Genomic DNA, 26,497 nt, shown 5'->3' with positions numbered 1-26,497 from the left:
CGTAAACTTTTACAAAAATATTCTCCTCTACTAGCCCAAGTTTAACCAATCTTGGCTTTAACCATCATTTAGATGTCTAGTTAAAAATATGTGTTCGATGACTCGACCAACCACCCAAGATGGCTGCCATGGCTAAACATAGAACATAGGGGTAAAATGTAGGTTTGAGTTATATCTCTGCAATCAAAGCAATTAGAGCAAATTAAGTGATATCATAATATTTATAAAGCCAAACAAGTTCAAAATTGAAGAGCATTGTGGACTCAAAATTCCAAAAAGTTGATTAAATATAGTTTTAATGTTTCTATTGCTAAACAACCAGTATGTGATTTAACTAACAGTATTGCAGTAGAATATTTGTCAACTCATCTGATGAAGCAACAGTTATGTTACGGAGTTTTCTTTATATAATATACCACAACGCTTTATTAATAATCATTTGACAAAAGTTACAAAATATCATTTCAACAGGCGCTTAGAGGATTACTTTTTTTCTTCATATTCAAGATTTAGAAAATGGGGTCCATTCTTGCACTTCATTCATACATGAGTCACACAGTATTTTTTTCCATTTCAAGAGTAAATAGTTATCAAAGGTACCAGTATTATAATTTAGTACGCCAGACGCGCGTTTCGTCTACATAATTAGACTCATCAGTGACGCTCATATCAAAATATTTATAAAGTCAAACAAGTACAAAGTTGAAGAGTATTGAGGATCTAAAATTCAAAATTTTGTATCCAAAACGGCTAAGGTAAGCTATACCTGGGATAAGAAAAAAAGTTTTGCAAACAGGAAATTTATGAAAATGACAATATTATTGATATTCATGTCAACACCAAAGTATACAGGGCTGGTGATACCCTCGGGCACGAAACGTCCACCAGCAGAGGTATCGACCCTGTGGTGTAAACAGTTATCAAAGGTACCATTATAATTTAGTACGCCAGACGCTAAAGCTAAATACCAATTTTTATGTACCACTGGTTTGCTGCCTCATCGGGGAACACGCCTTGTATCCTTAAAAAGTATGTGAATATACCTACCATATAGCTATTTGTAACATGCACACATCATGTACTAAATGCACTTATGTATTGTTTAAAAGTTTCATTTCTTGGCGTAAGTGAAAACTTATTATATCCACCGACTTATTTTTTATGTCTTTATTAAACTTCCCGGTTCTGTAGTCTCCTATCGTTCAATAGGAACTGGTATTTTAAAAAGTCAGAATGGGTAAACGTTTTACAGATGGAGTCAACCCCTTTGAAAATAGGACAAATAACATAATCGAAAGTTGTAATGATAAAATGAGGTCCATTCTAAATTACTTTTCAAACCTTCCAGAATTCACAGCTAAAGTAATGATTGCCATTAAATCATTGAGAACAGAAAGGGATCATAAAGCTGAAAAAACGGTAAATTTGTTTGATTCAGAATCTGTTTTATACCAATAGCAAATCTATTCACGCTATTTGCACATGTATATGTATGCATTGAATCATAATTCAACCCGTATCGATGTCGCATTCGAGAAGAAAGGGAACGAGATAAGTGGACACATGTGCTGTACGGAAAGTAAAGAGAGTGAAGTTGTGGTGGAATCATCCATCTTCAAATGCATGTTACTCTCTTGTAGACGTATCTTCAAACTGCAACATTGGACTTATGGAAAGCATTGCTTAGTGGTAGAAATTCCGAAGTTGCAGTTCTGAATGTACAAGTGGAAACACAAAAGTTGGAACAAGCGGTGAAATAAAATCAGAAAGAGATATCATTCAACTAGAAAATGATTTATTGAACTCTACTGTTTCTATTTCGAGTATGGTTTTACCACCTCCAAAAAAAGCAGGAGACCAAAGGGAATTACATGAAATGTAGTAGGATTATGCAAAAATCGGACACATTAGATACAATGCATTCCTTTCGATCAAAATGCGTCTAAAGAGACTCGCATGATTATATAATAATAGGTTGCTGGTGGTCTGTTGATAGAAATCATCTCATCATAGATACCAGGACTAAATTTAGTATATACGCCAGACGCGCGTTTCGTCTACAAAAGACTCATCAGTGACGCTCGAATCCAAAAAAGTTCCAAAGGCCATATAAAGTACGAAGTTGAAGAGCATTGAGGACCACAATTCCTAAATGTTTTGCCAAATGCAGCTAAGGTAATCTATGCATGAGGTAGAAAATACTTAGAAGAGGAAGGCGTGGAAACTCGCACCGAAATGGTTTCAACTTCAGGTCTAGACAAACTAGTTAAAGAAATGTTGTGTAGAAGATGCATGAAAATATATCGACAGCACTTCATGCAATAAATGTATGACCGTTGAATTTAATTTATATATCTGCAACTTTTGCAAAAGCGATGCAGACGCAAAGGAAATAAGCACAGTTCATGTTTGCAGTGGCATTATCCTTCTTTTGCAAGACTTAAGAATGCACCAAAATCAAGACACTAGTTTTTTTGAACACTTGTAAAACATTTTGAGATTGTTACTTCTAAACTAATAGGATATTTGTATTTAAAGTTATTCTTAGAATGTTGATTTTTTTATATGGGTTTGCAATTCTTGCTTAATGTGTATTATATATATTTTTTTTAATATCAATTTTAATATTTACGATTTTATAAAATGTTTTAAAGAAGACTATCATATTAGTTAAGAGATATTCTTATTAAAGTGTGTTTCAATATAACTTTTTCTGTTCTAAATTTAATATACTAAAGCCTTTAATTTAGACTGCCAAAAAAGCAAAACTCTATACAGATTTTTATTTTGCCGGGGCATTTTGATGTCAAAACTGACGCCAAGATCCAGCTTTCACCAAGGTTTGGACTATAGTCGCAAATTTTTGATTTTTGCTCCAATTTCTGTAATTTTCAAGTCCCAATTATTATTATCTAGTGAAACTTTATTGTTGTTTTGTTGATTACACAAATGGATTCGTTACGGGTTAAGGACCAATACTGCATATGGTATAAGTTGTCAATAAATGGTACCAAAGGTAAACTTATATCTGCTATTAAATATTTGTATAATAATGTGTCTACTTGAGTTTAAAGTTTTTATTCTGATTACTTTAAAAATTATTTGGGCTTAATGCAGATAGAAGTGTTACCTCCCATCCTTTTTTTCATTATATGTTAATGATTGTGAAATGGTTTTCATTGAGGATAATGTGTTTCCATAGTTATAAGAATTCAATATATTTCTTCTCATGTACATTGTATGCTGATTTGATGGTTATCTGCTCAAAATCTGTTTTAGGGTTACTAATAAACTCATCATAGATATCAGGACGGTGAACAGGACCTAATTTTGTATATACGAAAATGTGCTTGGTACGTTACCATGGTTACATAAACATACATCAAAGTGGTTATAGAATGTGTTGATAATATGTATACATTGAAAAATAAAAAATGTACTATACTAATCAACATAAGAAACGATACAAGACTTTTTTCAAATTAAAGATAAAGTTTTCCATTCAATGGACCAACATTGAAGGTAGTAATACTTAATCATTATGGAAATATAAATCCGTTAATTTTTTTTTTCCTTTCGTGACGTTTTTTTCGCGATATTTTGTTTTTTTACAAAATTTACATAAAACGACAATTTGAAAAAAATAAGGTCCAAATAATGATGCCAACCTCTTATTTAAAGGTAAAGACAGTGTTTGCCATCAAGTTGTTTTTTAAAATCATACAGTTTCTTTGTTTATTTGTTAAGCAAAGTTTGTCCTCACGAGAAATCGTTAAAATGTATACATTATCAACTGATTTACCATAGACAGTATGTGTAAAGTGATATTCAAAAAGAGGTAACAATCTTAAAACTTATCCGAAAGGTTTCAAATTTACTGTGTGTTGTTTTCATATCTAAAGCATTGATTTGAGACGAAAAGAAAAAAAAAAATTGCATTTTTGAGATTTCAAATTTGACAAAAAACAATATTTCAACCCATTACTTACAACATGAACATTACTTGATTGGCATATTGAATATTTTTAAACAGATTTGAAATTTTATATAGAACCTAGAAAATTATGTGTCGATTTTTTATTCACCTTTCCGCAAAACTAATTTGCACCCTTCGATTGTTTACACTGAATTTAGATGATTTCCGACAAGTTTTGATTTTCATTATCACATGTGAATACATTACAAATGAAAGTTTTTTAAAATTGTGTATCTCTTTTTTTTTTATATTTAACACTTTTTAATAAGTTTTATTTCAAAGTCGTGTATCGTTTCTTTTGTTGACAAGTATATTTTACTTTTAACATTCATGTTAAAGAGAAATGGTATAAAGAAAATTAAAATAAAAATAAAGTCGTAGATAATTCTGGATACCTATGAAATTGGACATTTGCCTATTATGGTATTTTATCTAAAATATAGGTATATGTTTATTTAGTCAAATCAAAGTACCCCACAAAATTACTTTTGACGAGATCAAACAAAGTTTAATTTTGAACTTAAATGTGAATGTGGACCAATTTGATAACGGAGCCAAAATTTAAAATCTCAATATACTTCGTGTAGTGTGGTACGAGAACTATATCGTTATGAAAGAAATGGATAACAGACTGCAATCATGATATAAATGTAAGAAATAACTATAAATTTTGGTTGACAAAAATACAGAAAATACAGAATTGAGAAAAAGTAAGCCATCAAAAAATTAAAAGAATAAACGTTATCAGTGATGTTCTAAAATACCAAGAATACAGAATAATGGACAAATAGATTATGAATTTAAAAAATTGGTTATAAACTTTAAAAAAAAAACAGAAATAAAAGACCCAATCCAGACACTTTACAATGTTACACTAACACCTAAATATTCATAATAACACTTTGAGAAATGTACCAGGACACACTCCAAACCTGGTGTCAGCGGTACCCTGGGTGAAACAGATGATAAAGATGACGTTAAAAAATTAGATTAACTTTCAAAACTCAAATTAAAATATTGCATTCATTCACTTCTTCTAAATATTAATGTAAACGCAAACAGAAAACGAAAGTAAAATATGAAAGTCAATAATTCACAGTGATATCTTATATTTTTTATCCAAAAACGTTGGTTTAATTAAAGGTGCTAAATACGCGTCAATTACATCAATTACAGCGTTAGTGTAAGTGTTTACATATTAATAGTGTTATTGTAAGTGTTTAAAACAATGAAATACCAGAGATTTAACAAATCCGTCAAACCAGCCGACACAGATAATGTGTCTCGTGATAAAATTACACTTTGTCCGAGTACGTCAGATATCATTTATCGCGGTTATCTAACTAGAACACGGTTGCAATAATTATATAATTATCAGCTTCCTTGAGTTACGAGGATAGATATATCTGCAAAAACAATAAGCACAATAAATCGTCATAATATAATACAAATACACTTGAAAAGTTAAATACTACTTAATGAAACTCGACCGTCGGAAGCGATTTTCTTAATTGGCCTTCAGCAGTAACACTCAAACCCAAACATGTGAAACCAGGGGTGTTTATATCTATCTGAAAAAGAATAGTCGGTATGAAAAAAAGTGATTCATACAAATAGTCAAATTCAGCTCAAGTTAACTTCCCGAAGAGAATTGCCAAAACCGTTTGAACTAATCAAATAGTAATGTCGTATCATAAATGAAGGACACAATAAGAAGTTTGGCCACGTGTGCCTTTTGTTTTCTACCTTTCGAAGTTTTTTAACTGTATAAGAGGACAACGGCGAAAAAAACAATTTATTAAACAAATTTGCATCATCCTTTTTTGTTACGTCACCATGTATCAAACCACAACACCACGTACACTACGCGCCGAATGAAATGAAATAAAATTGTTAACACTATTTTCACATAAACATATGTACTGTGTTCACTTGTTAATTACTTTGGCTCACTGACACAAATGCAATTTACGTGGAACTAATATGCAATTTTTAATTTCAAATTCATTTTTTTTTGAATGACGTAAATTAATTTTTATTATAAGTGTTAACAATAACAAAATGAATGCTCAAAATCTGATTCTAATTTTGATTCATGGTTAGTAATTTAGAAATAGAATAAAAGAATAAAATTGTTTATTATAGTGTCACATATTGATTGAAACAAGGCATTCACACAATATTCATATACATACAAACAACAATCAACATCCAGCAAAAAGTTAAAATGACTCATGAGACACTGATCCTTAAAACCAAAATATATACAAATATACTCTATTTAAACTTGTAAATAATCTCATAAAAATTATATCAAAATGGAACAAGTAGCTTAAAATATAAATAATTCTTAGATTAAAAAAAGATATGTATTAACTATAAAATATGAAATACTATAAAATTGGGTAAAAATCTTATAAATAAATGCATTAAAAATTGGTTAATGGATACTATTACTGTAAAAATAATTTTCTACGCAAATAAAGTTTTGTGTAAACATTTGCAAAAATAATACTGGATATTGGTACAATTCATAATTTCAATAAATTTATATTAAAATTTTGAAAGTCTTACATAAGTTTTGAGCATTCATTAAAAAGATTGTATCAATGATCGTCATATAATGAGCATTCCATAAGAAAGTGTTTTTTTTTTCTGTTTCTAAGCTGTTAGTTTCGCACAGCACACATATTCTGTCTTCAATGGAAAAGAACCGGAGCGAAACAGAGCCATTGTACGTCGCTCAGTTTTGAAAATGTTCAGACGGACATACGTTGTCAAACGTTGTTTGTATTACCTACAGTTTTTGTAGATACAGATAAATTGTACACAAGATCTCTCACATTTAGCAAATCAACAGGTTTGTGCACTTTGAAAGCCCAGCCCTTTCTATACCTTGAGGTCCATTTTAGTATTTTATTATAGTTTCTATGTTGATCAAAACGTAAAAGTCTTCACAATAGCCTAGTGTAGTTAAATCGCTGCTTTGTAAGACACGACGTCCAGCCCATATCGCCGCGTGACGCTAAATTAGACGTTTGTTTTCCTTCGGACAAAAAGAACTTACAGGCCCGGTTCTGAATTGTCGATATGGCACTAAACGCTTTAGTATATGTATATAATCTACTACATATTTTCCAGTTGTAGAAATACAGGTAAATTGGTTATCATTAAATCGCCCATTTAGCATGCCGAAATTAACGTCACTTAAACAAAATAATAAACACATCTCCATGATGATTTTCTGTATGATCAATATAATTCCTTTGTTCAACTAGATCAACACCTTCAATATAATTGGAGTTTGATCCAACGAAAGTAATAATCGCCACAAATAAATATTTTTTCCTTTGTGTTTATAAGAATATACCTGATTTAATAGATTTAAAAAAAATACGTCCGAATCCACAGGTCTACATGGATCAGCTGGTGGCAAATGACATATTACAACACAAAAGCATAGTTTTGCTAGCTTAGCTGAAAACTCCAGCATTAAAACTCCCTCCTCCTCTTCATCTTAAACATATATATCAAACATATCCGCTCTATTGTTTTTCACAAATGTCCTTACTCCTGCCCTGCTGAGCCACGAGTGGCACGTTTATGCAATGATTTCCTATTATTTCCATAAAATCTAAAACAATCAACGTGCAGGCGTTCATTTCCACGTAAGAATGTTTCACAAATTCCAGTTATATTACAGCTAATGTAGTAAAAAAAAAATTCCCGGAAAACTGAATTTTCGTTCGATTTTGTAGACTCCTGCAGTTCCATACCCTAAACCGCACTGCATCCTATGAGTCAAGTTCTTGCAAATTTATAGTCTTTTCCTATTTCTTTTAAAACGGTCCTCATCGCATTTGGAAGTTCCTCGTTTCCAACGGCATATCATTTTCTATATGCACGTTTTTTAAATTGTCTACTGCTTTTAACTTTCGATTTACTTTTTATGACTTCCTTTTTGTTTTTCATGTTCCTCGTTTCGACTATCACTATACCAGGGTTAACCCCCTGCTTTCTTTTCTGTGTACACTTTTTATATCAACATTGGCTAAACCCAGTCCATCTCGAAACATACCTTTAACTTTGTGGTTTGTCAATTCATCTTCAGTTAGCTCTCGCTCGTCAAACGACAAATTCTTGATTATGAATCGGTTTCTGGAATTTATTACTAATACGATAACATAATCATTGTCTTATTCTATTCACAGTCGATAATTTCAATTCAAAAGCAAACAAAAATACAGCAACATGTTTTTGGCGTAAACTGTCAGTGTCTTTATCTGATACCTTTTTTTCTTAACTGTTTATTTGACTTTTCATAACATCAAGTTCATCCTTTACCTCAGTTTTTACTTCATCTATCTTTTCCTTCAACTTGTAATCTATCATTGTTGAGATTCTTTCGGACACTGTTATTGATATTTTTCTCCATTTTAGTTTTGAGGTCATCAATTTTTTTTCTGAGATTTACTCATAGATGTAAAATTTGCCGACAATTGAAGAATTAAAGATTCAAGTCTAGTATGGGAATTTTGTCGCTATCAACCGCCGAGGGTGCACTCGAGTAGTTCAAATCACATCTACTTTTCTTGTTTATATTATCTGATTCGATGTAGTGTTCAGCCATTTGATCTGATTGACGTTTTCTTTCGCTAGGTGAATCAACGTTATAATTAAAAGTACTTACAGGCACATGTCAATTATTTGTCATCAAGTTGTTGACATACTGACTGGCGCCATTTGTACACAAACGATAATTATAAATTCGTCCATCGTGAAAAATATCCAGTTATATTGCAGATTAAAATTCCCAGTCGATCGTATTTCCACTAAGCACTGTATAAAGTTACTTAACTAAAATTTGAGTCTATAAAATTAGTAAATACACTAAAATCACTGTTAAGATCACAGAGAAAATACGACTGTCCACTATAACTAGTCACGTGATCAAAATTCAGACACGCTAGAAAGAAAGAGAGAAAATAAGAAAGAGATAAGGATAGAAAAAGAGAAAGACATTCAGACAGACAGACATGACGAAAAATAAATTAACCGATGATACATGGAGTTTTTAAGTTTTCTGACTTAATGTGATTAGGTTCGACATTATAGAAGTATAGTAAATGCCCATGAATTATTTGAAAGGATCAGACGAGTTATTGTTTTCGGAAATACGTACACTCGTGCTTATCTGTATAAAATGTAAGGAAATGAATGGTGTTTACTGAAACAATCATGCTTAGCTGTTTAAATATGAGGGTATGGATAGTGTTAACTGAATAAACTCATGCCTAGCTGTGTAATATAAGAATATTGATGGTGTTTACTGAATACACTCATGCTTATCTGTGTAAAGTGTGATGATACGGATGGTGTTTACTGATAACAATCATGCTTATCTTTGTAAAATGTTAGGTTATGGATGGTGTTTACTGCATACAATCATGCTTAGCTGTGTAAAGTGTGAATATATGGATGGTGTTTACTGAATACAATCATGCTTATCTATGTGAAGTGTGAGCATATGGGTGGTGTGTACTGAATACACTCATGCTAAACTGTGTACAATGTGAGGATATGGATGGTGTTTTTTGAAAACAATCATGCTCATCTGTGTAAAATGTGAGGATACGGATGGTGTTTTCTGAATACAATCATGCTTATCTGTGTAGAATGTGGGGATAGCTTTGTACAGTGTGATGATAAGGATGGTGTTTACTGAATACACTCATGTTTACCTGTGTAATGTGAGGATATGGATGGTGTTTACTAAATACAATCATGCTTATCTGTGTGAAGTGTGAGGATATGGGTGGTGTGTACTGAATACACTCATGCTAAACTGTGTAAAATGTGAGGATATGGGTGTTGTTTCCTGAATACAATCATGCTTATTTGTGTTAAATGTTAGGATATGGGTGGGGGTTACTTGATAAAATCATGCTTATCTGTGTAAAGTGTGAGGATATGAATGGTGTTTACTGAATACACTTAAGTCAAGCTGTGTAAAATGTTATTGTATGGATGGTTGTCATTGAATACAATCATGCCTAGCTGTGTAAAATATGAGGGTATGGATGGTGTTTATTGAATACAATCATGCTTAGCTGATTAGGTTCGACATTATAATATAGAAGTATAGTAAATGCCCATGAATTTTTTGAAAGGATCAGACGAGTTATTAATTTCGGGAAAACATACACTCGTGCTTATCTGTATAAAATTTGAGGAAATGGATGGTGTTTACTGAAACACTCATGCTTAGCTGTTTACATATGAGGGTATGGATGGTGTTAACTGAATACACTCATGCTTATCTGTGTAAATTGTGATAATACGGATGGTGTTTACTGAATACAATCATGCTTATATGTGTAAAATGTGAGGTTATGGATGGTGCTTACTGCATACAATCATGCTTAGCTGTGTAAAGTGTGAATATATGGATGGTGTTAACTAAATACAGTCATGCTTATCTGTGTGCAGTGTGAGGATATGGGTGGTGTGTACTGAATACACTCATGCTAAACTGTGTACAAAAATGTGAGGATTTGGATGGTGTTTTTTGAAAATAATCATGCTTAGCTGTGTACAATGTGAGGATATGGATGGTGTTTACTGAATACAATCATGCTTATCTGTGTGAAATGTGAGGATATGGATGGTGTTTACGGAATACAAACATGCTTAGGTGTGTAGTGTGAGGATATGGGTGGTGTTTACTGAATACACTTAAGCTTAGCTGTGTGAGGATATGGATGGTGTTTACCGAATACACTCAAGCTTATCTGTGTAAAATGTGAGGATATGGATGGTGTTTGCTGAATAAAATCATGCTTATCTGTGTTAAATGTGAGGACATTGATGGTATTTGCTGAATACACTCATGATTAGCTGTTTAAAGTGTGAGGATATGGATGGTGTTTATTAAATTTAATCATGCCTATCTGTGTAAAATGTATTATTATGATGGTGTTTACTGAATACACTCTCGCTTAGGTATGTAGTGTGAGGATATGGGTGGTGTTTTACTGAATACAATCATGCTTAGCTGTGTATAATGTGAGGATATGGATGGTGTGTACTAAATACACTCATGCTTACCTGTGTAGAATGTGAGGATATGGATGGTGTTTATTGAATACAATCATGCTTCTCTGTACAATATGAGGATATGAGTTGTGTTTACTGAATACAATCATGCTTAGCTGTTTCCAATATGAGGATATGGATGGTGTTTACTGAATACAAGTATGCTTATCTGTGTATACTATGAGGATATGGATGGTGTTTGCTGAATACAATCATGCTTAGCTGTTTACAATGTGAGGGTATGGATGGTGTTTGCTGAATACAATCATGCTAAGCTGTTTACAATGTGAGGATATGGATGGTGTTTACTAAATACAATCATGCTTAGCTGTGTATAATATGAGGATATGTGGGGTGTATACTAAATACACCCATACTTACCTGTGTAGAATGTGAGGATATGGATGGTGTTAATTGAATACAATCATGCTCATCTGAGTGAAGTGTGAGGATATGGGTGGTGTTTACTGGATACACTCATGCTAAACTGTGTACAATGTGAGGATATGGATGGTGTTTACTGAATACAATCATGCTTAGCTGTGTAAAATGTGAGGATATTGATGGTGTTTACTGAATACAATCGTGCTTATCTGTGTAAAATGTGAGGATATGGGTGGTGTTTGCTGAATACTATCATGCTTATCATTGTAAGATGTGAGGATATGGATTGTGTTTACTGGATACACTCATGCTAAACTGTGTACAATGTGAGGATATGGATAGTGTTAACTGAATACAATCATGCTTATCTGTGTAAAATATGAGGATATTGATGGTGTTTACTGAATAAAATCATGCTTATCTGTGTAAAGTGTGAGGATATGAATGGTGTTTACTGAAAACACTTAAGCTAAGCTGTGTAAAATGTGAGGGTATGGATGGTGTTTATTGAAAACAATCATGCTTAGCTGTGTTAAATGTGAGGATATGGATGGTGTTTACTGAATACAATCATGTTTAGCTGTGTTAAATGTGAGGCTATGGATTGTGTTTACTGAATACACTCATGCTTATCTGTGTAAAGTGAGAGGATATGGGTGGTGTTTACTGAATACGCTCATGCTAACTGTTTACAATGTGAGGATGTGGATGGTGTTTACTGAATACAATTATGTTTAGCTGTGTAAAATATGAAAATATGGATGGTGTTTACTGAATACACTCATGCTTAGCTGTGTAAAATGTGAGGATATGGATGCTGTTTACTGAATACAATCATGCTGATCTTTGTAAAATATGAGGATATGGGTGGTGTTTACTGAATACACTCATGCTTAGCTGTGTAAAATGTGAGGATATAGATGCTGTTTACTGAATACACTCATGCTTATCATGCTTATTTATCCAATACTGCCGAAAATGTTTTATGCAAAAAAAAAAAGAAAAGAGAAAAAACAGTTTCTTCCTTTACAAAAAAAGCAAAACGTGAACATAAGATCACTGACTGTTCACCAAAAACATGTTGCTGTATTTTTGTTTGCTTTTGAATTGAAATTATCGACTGTGAATAGAATAAGACAATGATTATGTTATCGTATTAGTAATAAATTCCATATGTGGGGTCCTGTAGACATTTACACCTTAAAAAAAGTTCTCAGTTTTTTTCAGTTTCTGATATACTCATGATGTTATTCAATAACTTAGGTAAGTTTTTGTATTCTAGTCTTTTACTTTTTCTGATGTGCATTGGAAATTTACCTTTTTATGTTTCTTTGTTGAATACTTGTTGGTTTTAAAAATGATTAAGATTATAACCTAATATCGACTGCTGTACCCCTTTTTTGGACATTTTACCTATTATATATCTTTCACATATAGACTGAGAAGAATATGACAGTCGTTATCCATTTGTTTGATGTGTTTGAGCTTTTGGTTTTCCCATTTGAATACTGATTTCCTTTTTGAATTTACCTTGGAGTTATTATTTTTTTTATAGTTTTATTTTTACAGTTCACTAAATAATTTCATCTCATAAAGTAATATGTAACCGATTATTTGTTTTGTGGCATTGACGCAGATTGACGACTTTAATGTAAGATTTCCGACACATGTGATGAATTCACCTTTCCAATTATAAGCACTTGAAATGTTTCTGCAGTAACATACCCACTGTCGTTCAATTCTCAACCATAACGTTACGCTCGTGCATCTTCACGTTTAACCAGCTTCATTAACACATGAAGCATGAGTTAATTCCTAACACAAAAACTGAACTTTTATGTCATTTTTTGGTAACAACAAACAAAAGAACTGCCAATTGGACATGCTTTGATACTATATCTGCACTTGAATTTTTACTTGATAACAATTTTGTTCGCTTTAAGTTTCCGTATATCGTCAAGTTATTGGAATTCCAATGGGGACTTACTGTGTGCACCACTTATTGCGGACCTATTTTTTTTTTATTATTATGTGTTACAATTAAGGATTAAAATCAGCAAAGACCAATCGAAACACCATTTGATACACAAATATCTAACAATACTTTTAGATATTTGGATGATATATTGGCTCTCAATAATGACAACTTTAGTGTGTATACTAAAATAATTATCCTGTTGAACTTACTTTTAATAACGCTTATACAAACAATGGCGACTGCCCTTTCCTCGATCTTGATATATATTTCATTAACGGGAATCTTAATACAAAACATTATGATAAAAGAGATGATTTTTCATTTCCTATCGTTAATTTTCCATATTTAGATGGTCACGTATCCTTGTCACCATCTTACGGTGTTTATGTATCTCAATTTGTATGATTCGCTGTGTATTTAACAACGTATTAGATTTTAGGGAGAAACATTTATGTATTCATGAAAAATTATTACATCAGGGTTTTCGATATCATAAACTAGTCAAAACATTTGAGGGATTGTGTCTAATATTCATATGATGAAGACATAACCTCTCAATCAGTTTTATTGAGGTCTGGAGCTGGCATGTTAGTAACTGCTAGTAGTCTGTTGTTATTTATGTATTATTGTCATTTTGTTTATTTTCTTTTACTTCATATTTTGACATCGGACTCAGACTTTTCTTAAACTGAGTTTTACTGTCCGTATTGTTGTGCGTTTTTTTTTCTCAATTGGCTAGAGGTATAGGGGAGGGTTGAGATATCAAAAAACATGTTTAACCCCGCCGCAATTTTGCGCCTGTCTTAAGCCGGGAACATTCTGGCCTTTGTTAGATTTGTTCTTTTTAAATTTAGTTTCGTGTGTATAATTCGGAGTTTAGTATGACGTCCATTGTCACTGTACTAGTATACATAATGGGTGAGGTGCCAGCTGAAGGACGCCTCCAGGTGCGGGAGTATCTAGCTGCATTGAGCACCTATTGGTGGCATTCGGCTGTTTTCTGCTCTATGGTCAGGTGGTTGTTGCTTTGACACATTCCCCATTTCAAATCTCAATTTTATTAAACAGTTTTATGATGTAAAACGACTGACACCGACACTTCATAAACCCTACGGTCAACATGAAAAATGTGTTGACCGATATGAAATGTTTATGACCAAACTCTCTAACGACATGTTTTTGCCCTGATCTTTCGATATCGTTGATGCATACATGACAGGATACGCTTTTGCTTTCGACAGCCGGTCTATGCAGCTCCATTAGGTGTAATAATTAATAAATGGAAATACAACGGTTTTTTTATAGATTAGATCGTAGGTTTTTTCCTCTTTGAATTGTATTACATTAGTCATTTTTAGGGTAGTTTACAGGTTGCTGTTCGTTGTGAGACAAGGCTCCGTGTTAAAACAATATGTTGACTTACAATATATAATGGTTTACTTTTTATACATTGTGACTTGTATGGGGAATTGTCGGATTAACACTCATACCACATCATCTTATTTCAATATGCTGTTTTCATTATCATTTTGCATTTGATTTCTAAATGTTTTCTATCTATATTGTCTAATAAATCATCGATATCTAACCACCTGTGGAGAAATATGAATCTGTATATCAATATTAAGAAAAGGAAAAATAAGCTATTTTATTTTTGATTATGGTATTATTTAAAGATGAAAGTCTCTTTTTTAATATTAAAATATTCATTATTTTTGTTGTCAAATACACTTATTACGTTCATTCGTGCCAAATTTTTATATCAGTTTGAAAAAAGACGCATATCATCAATAACTATGAATTACAAAGTAATATTAAAATCAAGAGAATGTTGTATGATTGCCATTGGGACAACTATCAATAGAGACCCCAAAAAACATACATTTTAGCAACTATAGGTTACCGTATGGCCTTCAACAATGAGCTTAACAGCCATACTGCATAGCAAGTTATAAAAGGCCCGACATGGTAAAATGGGAAATAACTGAAGTGAAGTTATAAAAGATCAATTTAAATTATCATACTCAATTCTTAAATTTTAAAACGACCATCCGTTTTCACTTTAAAGGTTTGGTGACCATACACTGTGATTCATCCAAAATCAGTTCACTAAATAAATCAATATCCAATAAGAGTTGCTGAATTCATCTACATCATATTACCAATCTCTAAGGGGTATACTTGATCTCAAAAACAGACCAAAACAATAACAATATTTTTTAAATTTATTTCTTTATTAATTATTGCTTCTACTTCATATGTTGTAAGTGTGATTGTTTTAAAGCAATTACATGTTTTACGACTAAATCACTTGAAGTTAAACAAAAGACTGGGTGTATGAACATAGAATGTTCAAGACTTCAACACATTTTTATATGATAGAAAAACAAAGGATACGGAATATCCATCCATGACACAAAATCAGTACATGCACAACACAAAACATACAAAAAGCAAAGGTTATATTATGTTTCTTTTCAAAGAGAATATCGTATCAGCTCATTAACTTGAAACGTCAAAAAGAAATGCCTCTTTTGTTTGATTCGCAACTAGAAGCTTGTTATTTTTTCGATCAAAGAACAAAGCTTGTGGCCATTGTATACCAACATTCTCTGACAACAACAATCTGTGTTTGTTTCCGTCTGTTGAAATAACAACGACATTGTGAGAATAAAAGCCTGATACGTAAACACGTCCGTGATTGTCTACCGCAATACCTTCTGCATCTGGAAGAAATGCTGCAAGTTCTGATTTCCATTTTAGTTTCCCTTGAAGATCACAGCATACTACTGAATCATCGATTATATAATAAAGTTGGTCTGACCATATTGCAATGCTACTGTATTGAGACAAAGCAGCATTAACTAGATGTGTCACTGAGTCGTCATCTAAACTTACAACACATAATCCACTGCCATATCCATTATAGAACAATTTCCCATCTTTGTGAACTATTCCATAAATCCATGACCCGACTTTAATAGATTTTTCAGTTGTTCTGTTTTTAATATCGATTATCGTGATAGACATGTCTATGCCAGATGTCACAACAAGTTTTTGACTGTCCTCTATATAGTGTATATGTGATGTATACGATCCTGTCTGTAATGTAAAATCTAACGATCCGTCGGTTTTCATCACATATATTTTGTGACTTGAGTAGCAGGAAAAAATCATTCTGCCATCAGGAAGCACGGAACAACCAGTTACACTCCCGCCAATTGTTTTCACGATTTGTTTTAAAGTAAGTTTAAGATCATCAATGGTAGCAACAGGCGTCATAGGTACCATTATCTGCACTTGTTTGTTCTTCCTGCTTGTAAGTGTTATATCACTTGTACTAGAATCCAAAATAATGGTTCCCATCTTGTTTAGAGCGGTAAGTAGAGATTCAAATGTGTTTTCTTTTTCAAAAGAAATGATCACATGATTCAATTTATCTTCTTTCAATAAAGCTTCTAGGAATGATTCGTTGTTTGTTACATCTTGTTGGATGTGTTTCATTGCCAAGAACGTTTGGAGGTCTGAGGCATGTTGTTTTATGTTATCTAAATTAGTCTGGCATTCTGTAATCTCCCTTTCTTTCTCTTGTATGGATGATATTAAACAGCTGATTTTCTTGTTTTCTTTTTCCTCAGCGGCATACAACTCTTTCATTAGAATTTCCTGCAATTTATCGAGATGATCGTTAATCAACATTCGTGTCTCCTTGATCTCTATTTCAATTTTGGTCTTGTTCTCTTTCAGACTTTGAATGTTGTCTTGTCGACCTTTTCTTATTCTCTGTAAATTGCCCGAGACCTCCACAAGCATTTGTTCAATCTCTAATAATGCATTTGAAGACTTAACATTTTGGATAACGTCATCTATCACGTTCAACTCTCTGCAATTGGCATGCGTTTCAGTAACACATCGTCTACAACAGGGACAATCGTGTTTCTTACAAAATATAACGTATTTTTCATTGTGCTTTGGACAAGTTTGAGTAATTTCCAGTATATTGGAAGGAAGCTTCTGATACTCGGATATTTGAACAATAATGTGTTCTTTGGTCCCCCTCGAAGCTGCATGATGCTCTTTACACTCCCCACAAAGTCCTTCGTCGCATTCCGAACACCAGACTACAGAGGGTTTGTTGATGTTGCGGTATTCACATACTCCACATAAGGTCAACTCACTCGACATGCTGAAAAAAAGAAGAGTGAAAACATTGATTTCACGTTAATTAGCTTAAATCTTTTGTGTAGATTAATTTGAAATGTTTTTTTTTCATTCAATCATTCATAATGTTCAATAGAGACATGTCGTAAACTCTTCGATAAGGAGTTCTATGTATTCTATTCCAATTAAAAGCTAAATGTTATTCTTTTTTTTTTGTAGTTTTTAGTGTTATGTGTCTAACTCATACATGTATTAACTTGATGCGGCATACATACATTTAATCCCTAATAGAGCTTTCTTACAAATTGACGAAAGGTACGAAAGAACGTAAAGGGAACACGTATTTCATTTGTACAATACCACTGGTATTAAAGAGATAATAGTAACTGCAATTACGATTATCCAAATATGGCGACGGCAGATGTAGGTAAAATCTTTACAGTCAATTTACTTAAATGTAGCATTTTTTTGTCAATAGTTACTCAGCTGCAAGGTTTTTCTATACCATTACATCATATTTGAATCTAACGGTGCACTGGAATTGTCTAAGCGCTTTGAAAATTGCCGTTGAAATATTCGGGATGATAATCGTAACTCTATGGATTTTTTCTTGTTTGATAATCGTAATTTCTTTATCGGATAATAGTAACTAAAAAATTAAATGTGTCTTTCAGATTTCAATGGTATTGTGTGTATTAAAATGCAAGTCTAAAGTTAATTGATGACATTAACGGGGGAAAAAATGAAGAAACTTAGAGGTTAATATTTAAGACAAATTTACTTATATATCTCTCGATTTATTGGCGTTTTATTTACAAAACCGTGATTTCTTGTCACAGCCACTTGAAACAAAAATGCTTTTAATCTTTTCAAGTATTCTTTTAAGCAGTCAGTACATTGAATTAGATTTAACATTTTTAAAGCAAAGAAACATACTATTTTTAGAGGGACTAATAAGCTATGGATTCCTGGCATTTCCCTAGACGCCCTTTTCAACATTTATGCTCAAAGTTTGCAAGAGATATACGCATAAGAGTCTTACAAACGAAATGATGTTTTAATAACGGCACTTAAATTGTTGACAAAAAAGAGCAAATCAAATGGACCAGAGTATTTTTGTTAATGTCCACTTCGAAACGGTTCAAATCTCCTTCAGTATCTGTTTTTTTAAATTATGAAACAAAATCAGTGTACAGCTTGATACGTGTTTTGATGAATATAATCATTCCTGTTACTATTGCAATATGGAGATTGTAAACATGTAAATATGTCCACTACAAAACGGTCACCTCCGAAACAAGTATTGGAGATTTTGATTTTTTTTTCAATTCTATTCGTGCAAAACAAATAGCAAGAGTTAGTTTCATGAAACTTTCAGTATGTTATCAACATAGTATAGGGTTGATGTCAACTACGAAACTTTTTGTCCACTACGATCCAAGCAGTTTTGTCCACTCGACACTCATGAAAATGTCCACTACGTAACATAAGTTGTACAATGTTAGCAATATCCTTTAACTCTACTTTCCGCTATATAGATGTCGTTCTTTCCCTAAACAATTCAAAATTTGGTGACTATGTGGAACGCATCTTTCCCATCGAATTGGAGATAAAGGATACTACAAATACAGTTAAGTCGGCTTCATATCTTGACATACATCTAGAAATTGACAATGAGGGTCGGTTGAAAACAAACTTTACGACAAAAGAGATGATTTCAGCTTTCCAATTGTGAAATTTCCATTTCTAAGAAGCAACATTCCAGCAGCACCTGCATACGGGGTATATATCTCCTAATTGATACGATATTCCCGTGCTTGCATTTCCTATCATGATTTTCTTGATAGAGGGTTACTGCTCACAAGGAAGCTATTAAACCAAGAGTTCCAAATGGTGAAGTTGAAATCATCTTTTCGTAAATTTTACGGACGCCATCACGAGATTGTTGACCGTTATGGAATAACTGTTTCACAAATGATATCGGATATGTTCCTTACGTCGTAACTACAATCCCTTCCCTTTCATGAATGTGACCTACCGAATTAGACTATTTACCGGATTTGTAATCACATAAGCAACACGACGGGTGCCACATGTTTCATTATCTGCCATCAGATATACGTTTTTAGTGTCAATATCAATAAAACACTATCCAGCTACGATCATCTTCGCATTTTTTAATACCATAATTACGATTATCTTTTTTCCGAGTTACGATTATCATCCCGAATTTTTCAACAGCAATTTTCAAAGCGCTTAAACAATTCCAGTGCACCGTTACGATTCAAATATGATTTAATGGTATAGAAAAACCTTGCAGCTGAGTAACTAGTGACAAAAACCTGCTACATTTGAGTAAAATGACTGTAAAGATTTTACCTATATCTGCCGTCGCCATATGCGTATAATCGTAATTGCAGTTACTATTATCTCTTTAATACCAGTGAATAACAATTAAAAGAGTCTTTGTTTTATCCAGTAAACAGCATTCTTTTCTGAATCATTTTTTTTAAAAATAATATCGCAAAAAAAACATGTTTTAATATAATCAAACAGAGAAAAATAGTGCCAAATACACTTACGTCCTTTATGTAACTTACGTAAACCACGAGTACACACATTTCCGCGGGAATTTGTAAAGCACAAGTTTCATGATTAACATTTCAACAACATTACTGAAATACGTAAGTCTAAATTTAACAACAAGATTCACATTTATTATTGTTTGTTACAGTACACTTTCAGCAAATTGTCAAAGTGGAATACCGAAATTTGCTAACAAAATGATGCTACAAAGTTTTTAAAAAGTAATGTTGAATAAATTTTGAAAAAAGACTGTGTATAACAAGAAAAAATCTTCAATTTTGCAGTAAGATATTGTGGATTTTATAGGACGATTTAACAGTACACATGTTTGGAAGATAGACGCGAATTTGTCACTTATTATCCAGTGGCTAATATTTCATGAATGTTCAGGACTATAGGCAGCATGCAATTAAACGCAACAATAAACGTTCCATTGCTCCGGTGTATCATATTTCACATTTAGGGGGGGGGGGGCAATGAATATTACCAGGGGAGAGATGATGTTTCAAAAAATTTATGAAACGAGCACCAGCATATGGCATAGTATGGAGATCATTTATTTTTTTTCATTTTCATTTTATTATTTTGAGCGTTGGCAATTTTGAATCAAGGAAGTAATTGTGTTTCTGTTAGGGAAGAAGACAATGTATTTGCTTTGACATTTTCTTATGTTAAACAGTGCAACATTGTAATATTGAAGAGTGGGAGAGGGGTCGGTTTTTAGTCTTCTAGGGGCATTTTTTTCGTCTGACTACTCTATATTAAGAACATTTTGTAGTGTTATCTCCTTCGACCTGGTGGTATCACTAATCATATTCTTACCTATCGTACCTCCCGAAGTCCTAAATATATCTAAAAAAAATCCAATTTAATAATTGTCGTTGCATGCACGATAATTGTCCGCAGTTAAACGACTACTATTTTAATTTGTCAAAATAAAAGATCCCTAAAACGAGTCTTACGTATGATTCGTCAAGTATTCGTACCTTTCGTCATTTTGTAAGAAAGCTCAAAGAATAGAAAAGGGACGATAGATACCAGGAGGAACAGTCAAACTTATAGATCGGAAATAAACTGACAACGCCATGGCTAAAATTAAAAATAAAAACAGACAACTAATAGTACAGAAGACACAACATAGAAAACTAAAGACTAAGCAATGCAAACCCATCCAAAAACTCGGGTGAAACCTATTGCTCCGGAATCGTAGGAAGATCCTGCCCCACGTGTGTCACCAGTCGAATTGCTTATGTGTTTACAAATCCGGTAAATATTCAAATTCGGTAAATCACATTAGTTAAAAAAAGGGTATTATAGTTACGACATAAGGCACATATCTGATACTCTCTGTGAAATAGATGAATATACGAAAAAATAAGAATGCATAAGAAAGGGGTGCGTAAATTTATTTGAATAAAAAATACAGCTTTCCAATGTCACCCGCAATGCATATATTTAGTATTAGTTTGTAACCCGGATTTGTTTGTTTTTTTCTCAATCGATTGATGAATTTCAAACTGCGGAATACTACTGTTGCCTTTATTTATCTACCCACGTTACAAGGGCAAAAACTTAAACACCCCTTCTTTAGTGTATATTTCAATCTTTTAATCAATACATAGAGAAATTAAAGCTCGGAGCACGAGCAAAGTGATTTCCGTTAAAGTTTATATTTCCAAAGGTCATAATTCGATATATATATTTGATAAGATTTTTTGTAAAGTGTCCAAGATATTGCTGATATAAAACATTGATACATACTTCCTGAAATTCTGACAAGAATCGAACATATGAGAGCTCCCCAATGTTATTTGCCATATAATCAATATTTCCAAGGAGCATACCACTTTTAAAATAATTAATAATTATCAATTTTGCTAACTCATTAATAACATTGATGAAATAAACCTATAATATGAATTTGATAAATATCTGGCAAGTATTGTACACATTACAGCGCTCATAAGGAAATTTTCGATATAATTAATATTACTAAGGGCCATTAATCTTTTAAATATTATTGATCGAGCTGATTTTCGAACTAGTCGAATGCATAGCTTATATAAACCTATGATTTAAGTTTTAAAAAATTGACAAAAAATGTACACATTAGATCTAGAACGTTTACACATAAATAATGATTTCAAGGGGCTTCACTCTTTTAAAAAATAATTGAAGGGCACTGATTTTTGAACTCGTCTAAGACTTGCTTATTCAAACATATGATTTAAGTTTCTTTAAAATCTGGCAAGAAATAAACAAATGAGACTGATCACAATGCAAGATTATATATCGTTAATGCATCCATGGGACATAACTCTTTCAAAAAATCGTCCAAAACATTGCTATAATAAACCTATGATATACGTTTCATAAAAATCATAAAAGAATTGTACAAATGAGAGCGCTTACAAGAGCGGATGGACGGACACAAAGACTAACGAAACAAGAGGCTCTCAAGAGCCTGAATCGCTCACCTCAATTTTTTTGGTTAGATCTCTCATCAATGATTATTTTGGCTTTTCAATTTATTTAAATGTTCTTTGAATCGTCCTATTTTCTTCAAAAGCAAAAAAAAAAAAAAAAATCTTCTATGTTCTATTTTAGCCATAGGAGCTATGTTTCTTGACATACAAGGAAATGAAATATAAAATTTATACTAGATACTCTGAAACTCATTTAGCCTAAATTTGGCTGAAATTGAAACAGCAGTTTCAAAGGAGAAGATTTTTTAAAGTAAGTCAACATGATGAACAAATTGTGAAAAAGTCTTTAAAGGGCAATAACTCCTTAAGGGGTCAATTGACAATTTTGGTCATTTTGACTCATTTGTAGATCTTACTTTGCTGAACATTTTTGCTATTAACAGTTAAACTATAATAATATTCAAGATGATAACCAAAAACTGCAAAATTTCTTTAAAATCATCAATTCAGTGGCATTATACCTGAAAAACCAGTTACCAAATTCGGCTGAAAATTTCAGGACAGGTAGTTCTTGACCTAATAAACATTTTTACTCCCATGTCAGATTTGCTCTAAATGCTGTCGTTTTTGAGATATAAGCAAAAAACTGCATTTGACCCCTATGTTCTATTTTAAGTAACGGCGACCATGTTTTTTGACGGATCAAAAATCGAAGCACAAACTTTGTGCAGGATAATCTAAGGAACAATCATGCTAAGTTTCATCCAAATCCATTCAATAGTTTCCGAGGAGTAGATTTTTTAAAAGTAAGCAAATATGATGAACAAATTGTGAAAAATTGTCAATAAAGAACAATAACCCCTGAAGGGGTCAATTGAAAATTTTAGTCATACTAACTTATTTGTAGATCTTACTTTGCTGATAATTTTTGCTGTTTACAGTTTAAATTTATCTATAATAATATTCAATATAATGCCCAAAAACTGCAAAATTTCCTTAAAATTACATATTAAGTGGCAGCAACCCAATAATGGGTTGTTTGAATCATCTGAAAATTTCACGGCTGATAGATATTGACCTAATGAACATTTTAACCCCAATGTCGGATTTGCTCTACATGCTTTCGTTTTTGAGATATAAGCAAAAAACTGCATTTGACCCCCATGTTCTATTTTAAGTAACGGTGGTCATGTGTTTTGACGGATCAAAAATCGAAGCACACACTTTGTGCAGGATATTCTAAGGAACAATCATGTTAAGTTTAATCCAAATCCATTCAGTAGTTTCAGGGGAGATTTTTTTAAAGTTAGCAAATATGATGAACAAATTGTGAAAAATTGTCATTAAAGGACAATTACCCCTTAAGGGATCAATTGACAATCTTGGTCATCTCACTTATTTGTAAATCTTACTTTGCTGATCATGTTTGCTGTTTACAGTTTATCTTTATCTATAATAGTATTCAAGATAATGACCAAAAACTACAAAATTTCCTTAAAATTACCAATTAAGTGGCAGCAACCCAACAATGGTTTGTTTGATTCATCTGAAAATTTCAGAGCAGATAGAAATTGACCTTCTGAACATTTTTACCCCATGTCTAATTTGCTCTAAATGCTTTCGTTTTTGAGATATAAGCCAAAAACTGCATTTGACCCCTATGTTCTATTTTAAGTAACGGCGACCATGTTTTTTGACGGATCAAAAATCGAAGCACACACTTTGTGCAGGATAATCTAAGGAACAATCATGCTAAGTTTCATTTAAATCCATTCAGTAGTTTCAGAGGAGAAGATGTTTGAAAAATTGTTAACGACGACAGACGACGACGACGACGGATGTCAAGTGATGAGAAAAGCTCACATGGCCTTTTAGGCCAGGTGAGCCAAAACGGACAGACGGACAAATGCCCAGTATCAACCGTTGAACGTTCCCTGCATCCCCCTTGCTCGAGGAACAAAAAAGGAAAATAATGGGAACAAACATATATATTGTACCTAAACAACCACGAAATCTTTAGTTGGTCGGTTCAATAATGTATTTTTAGACAAGTGTATTATATTACAATGTATAACATAATAAATATTTGAATTATATTTCATGTCAAAACTTCCTGGGCTAATGCTTTCTTTTATTGTTTTATTTAGAGAGAAATTTATTGTTGATTGCACATCGTATTTAATTATTTTCAACTTAAATATGACATTAGGGTTACATATGTTTCTTATCTTAATCATACTTAATCAAATATCAAACAAGTTTAAAGCAAACGGAAAACGAAAGTAGAATGAGAAAATCAATGATTAACAATATTTCTAGTATTTCAAAATTCTTGTTATGATCAAATGTGGTTAACACGATTTAATTACACATCAAGAGAGTTATTTTCCAAGTGTTTTGAATGTTAAAAAGAAAGTTATACCTGAAATTCAACAAATCAATACACCCAGCAGCGGCAGATAATTTGTCACGTGACCAATATGTGTCATAGATTATTTATAATATTATCGCGGTTTATTTAAACGTAACTTTTCACATACAGAGACAAAATGTTTTATTTATTTTCTCATTATTCTCAATTGATTTTCATAAACATCCCATCATTCATCTTATTTTTTATTCTTTATTTTTTAGCCTATGTATTCTTTATTTTCTAAAGATATAATTCTTTCGCATTGCGTCCCGATCGTAATTAAAAAAACAAAAGACACAAATAACCATTCTACTTGTATATGGCTCCTTTTTACTGTTTCGTTTTCTTTTTAAACCTATGTTCTCCAATCCCATCTGTTAATTATTATGTTATAACTCTGATTGGTGAAATGATTTGTAAATCAACAACAGACATGTATTTGTTTTACATTATTCCAATTAGGTTAGTACTTTCATTAATTGGATGATAGAGAGATGTTTCCTTGTATATATGCTGTAATTAACATTTTATTGAGATTCGTTGATGGATAAGGTCAATTCCTTTCGACACAATAGGAGCTTGGGGATTGATTTTCTTTCTTTCTTCATTTTTTATATTTTGAAAAAGAGGAAATTCATTCCATGATAATCAAAGGTGACACTTATTGAATTTGAGAACTTATTCTTGCTTGGCATCTTTTTTTTTTATCATAGTTCACGCTGCTTTAATTTATATTTTTTTGAGAAAGATGAAACTACAATTTGTCATACGGACATTTTGTTTGAAAATATACAATATTTATAACTTGTCGGTAAATTAGGTCAATGTATTACATAGTAGGACTCATTTTAGTCGAAATATTAATTGATTGTTGTTATTAAACGTTCAATGGCATATATTATAGATGGTCAGACTGAGTTAGGATTTCTTAGGTAATGCAAGAAATGTATCAACCAAGAGGAAAGTAGGACAATATTGAAAAAAGTCCTAGGGCCCGTCGGAAAGGAACTGCAATGTATCTATAATATATTTTTTTAAATGTTCATTTCATTTAAGAACACCAAGATTGGTATCATAATATACCAGCTGGAGTAACCAGCAGAGGTATTATCCACAAGCAATTAGCACAATGATTCCCAATAACAACACAAAAATACAGTGGTAATTGAAAATACTGCCTTATCTGTAGCGTTCAAATGGCTTTTCTATATTTACCTTCATCAACCACAATGAAACCAAACCCTTCCTTCAAAATTAAACTCAGGGTTGAATATAAGCAATGTAACATAATTTGAAATATGAACAGAAGAGACCTCTAAAAATAGTCCATATCAACTGAGGTTAACTTTGCCGGAGAGATTTGCCGAAAAAGTCAAAACTCTTTTATATCCCACGCAGCTCAGTTTAATATATAAGTATATACGGATTGTCAACTGAAACAGAAATCGACAGTCCTTCAAATTACACATTATGTGCAT

At 32.4% G+C, this 26,497-nt stretch overlaps 1 protein-coding gene across 1 annotated transcript; it reads right to left on the bottom strand.

Moving 5' to 3' along the window:
- Positions 1-15,644: 15,644 nt before the first annotated feature.
- On the bottom strand, positions 15,645-25,085 carry LOC134681318 (uncharacterized). The gene is made up of 2 exons (XM_063540893.1): positions 25,029-25,085; positions 15,645-17,619 (listed from the first exon to the last, which is right to left on the bottom strand). Exon 2 carries the CDS (start codon positions 17,616-17,618, stop codon positions 15,936-15,938), a length of 1,683 nt encoding a protein of 560 aa, XP_063396963.1. The 5' UTR covers position 17,619; positions 25,029-25,085; the 3' UTR covers positions 15,645-15,935.
- Between the last annotated feature and the right edge of the window lie 1,412 nt (positions 25,086-26,497).

This window comes from Mytilus trossulus, chromosome 8 (assembly GCF_036588685.1).
Source record: "Mytilus trossulus isolate FHL-02 chromosome 8, PNRI_Mtr1.1.1.hap1, whole genome shotgun sequence".
NCBI classification, from domain to species: Eukaryota; Metazoa; Mollusca; class Bivalvia; order Mytilida; family Mytilidae; genus Mytilus; species Mytilus trossulus.
Note: the sequence above shows the minus strand (reverse complement) of the source record. Positions and strands in the feature narration are given on the sequence as shown.

Bases quoted from the DNA above. Each gene is read 5' to 3' on its own strand.
- LOC134681318 (XM_063540893.1), bottom strand. From the start codon at position 17,618: ATGTCGAGTGAGTTGACCTTATGTGGAGTATGTGAATACCGCAACATC.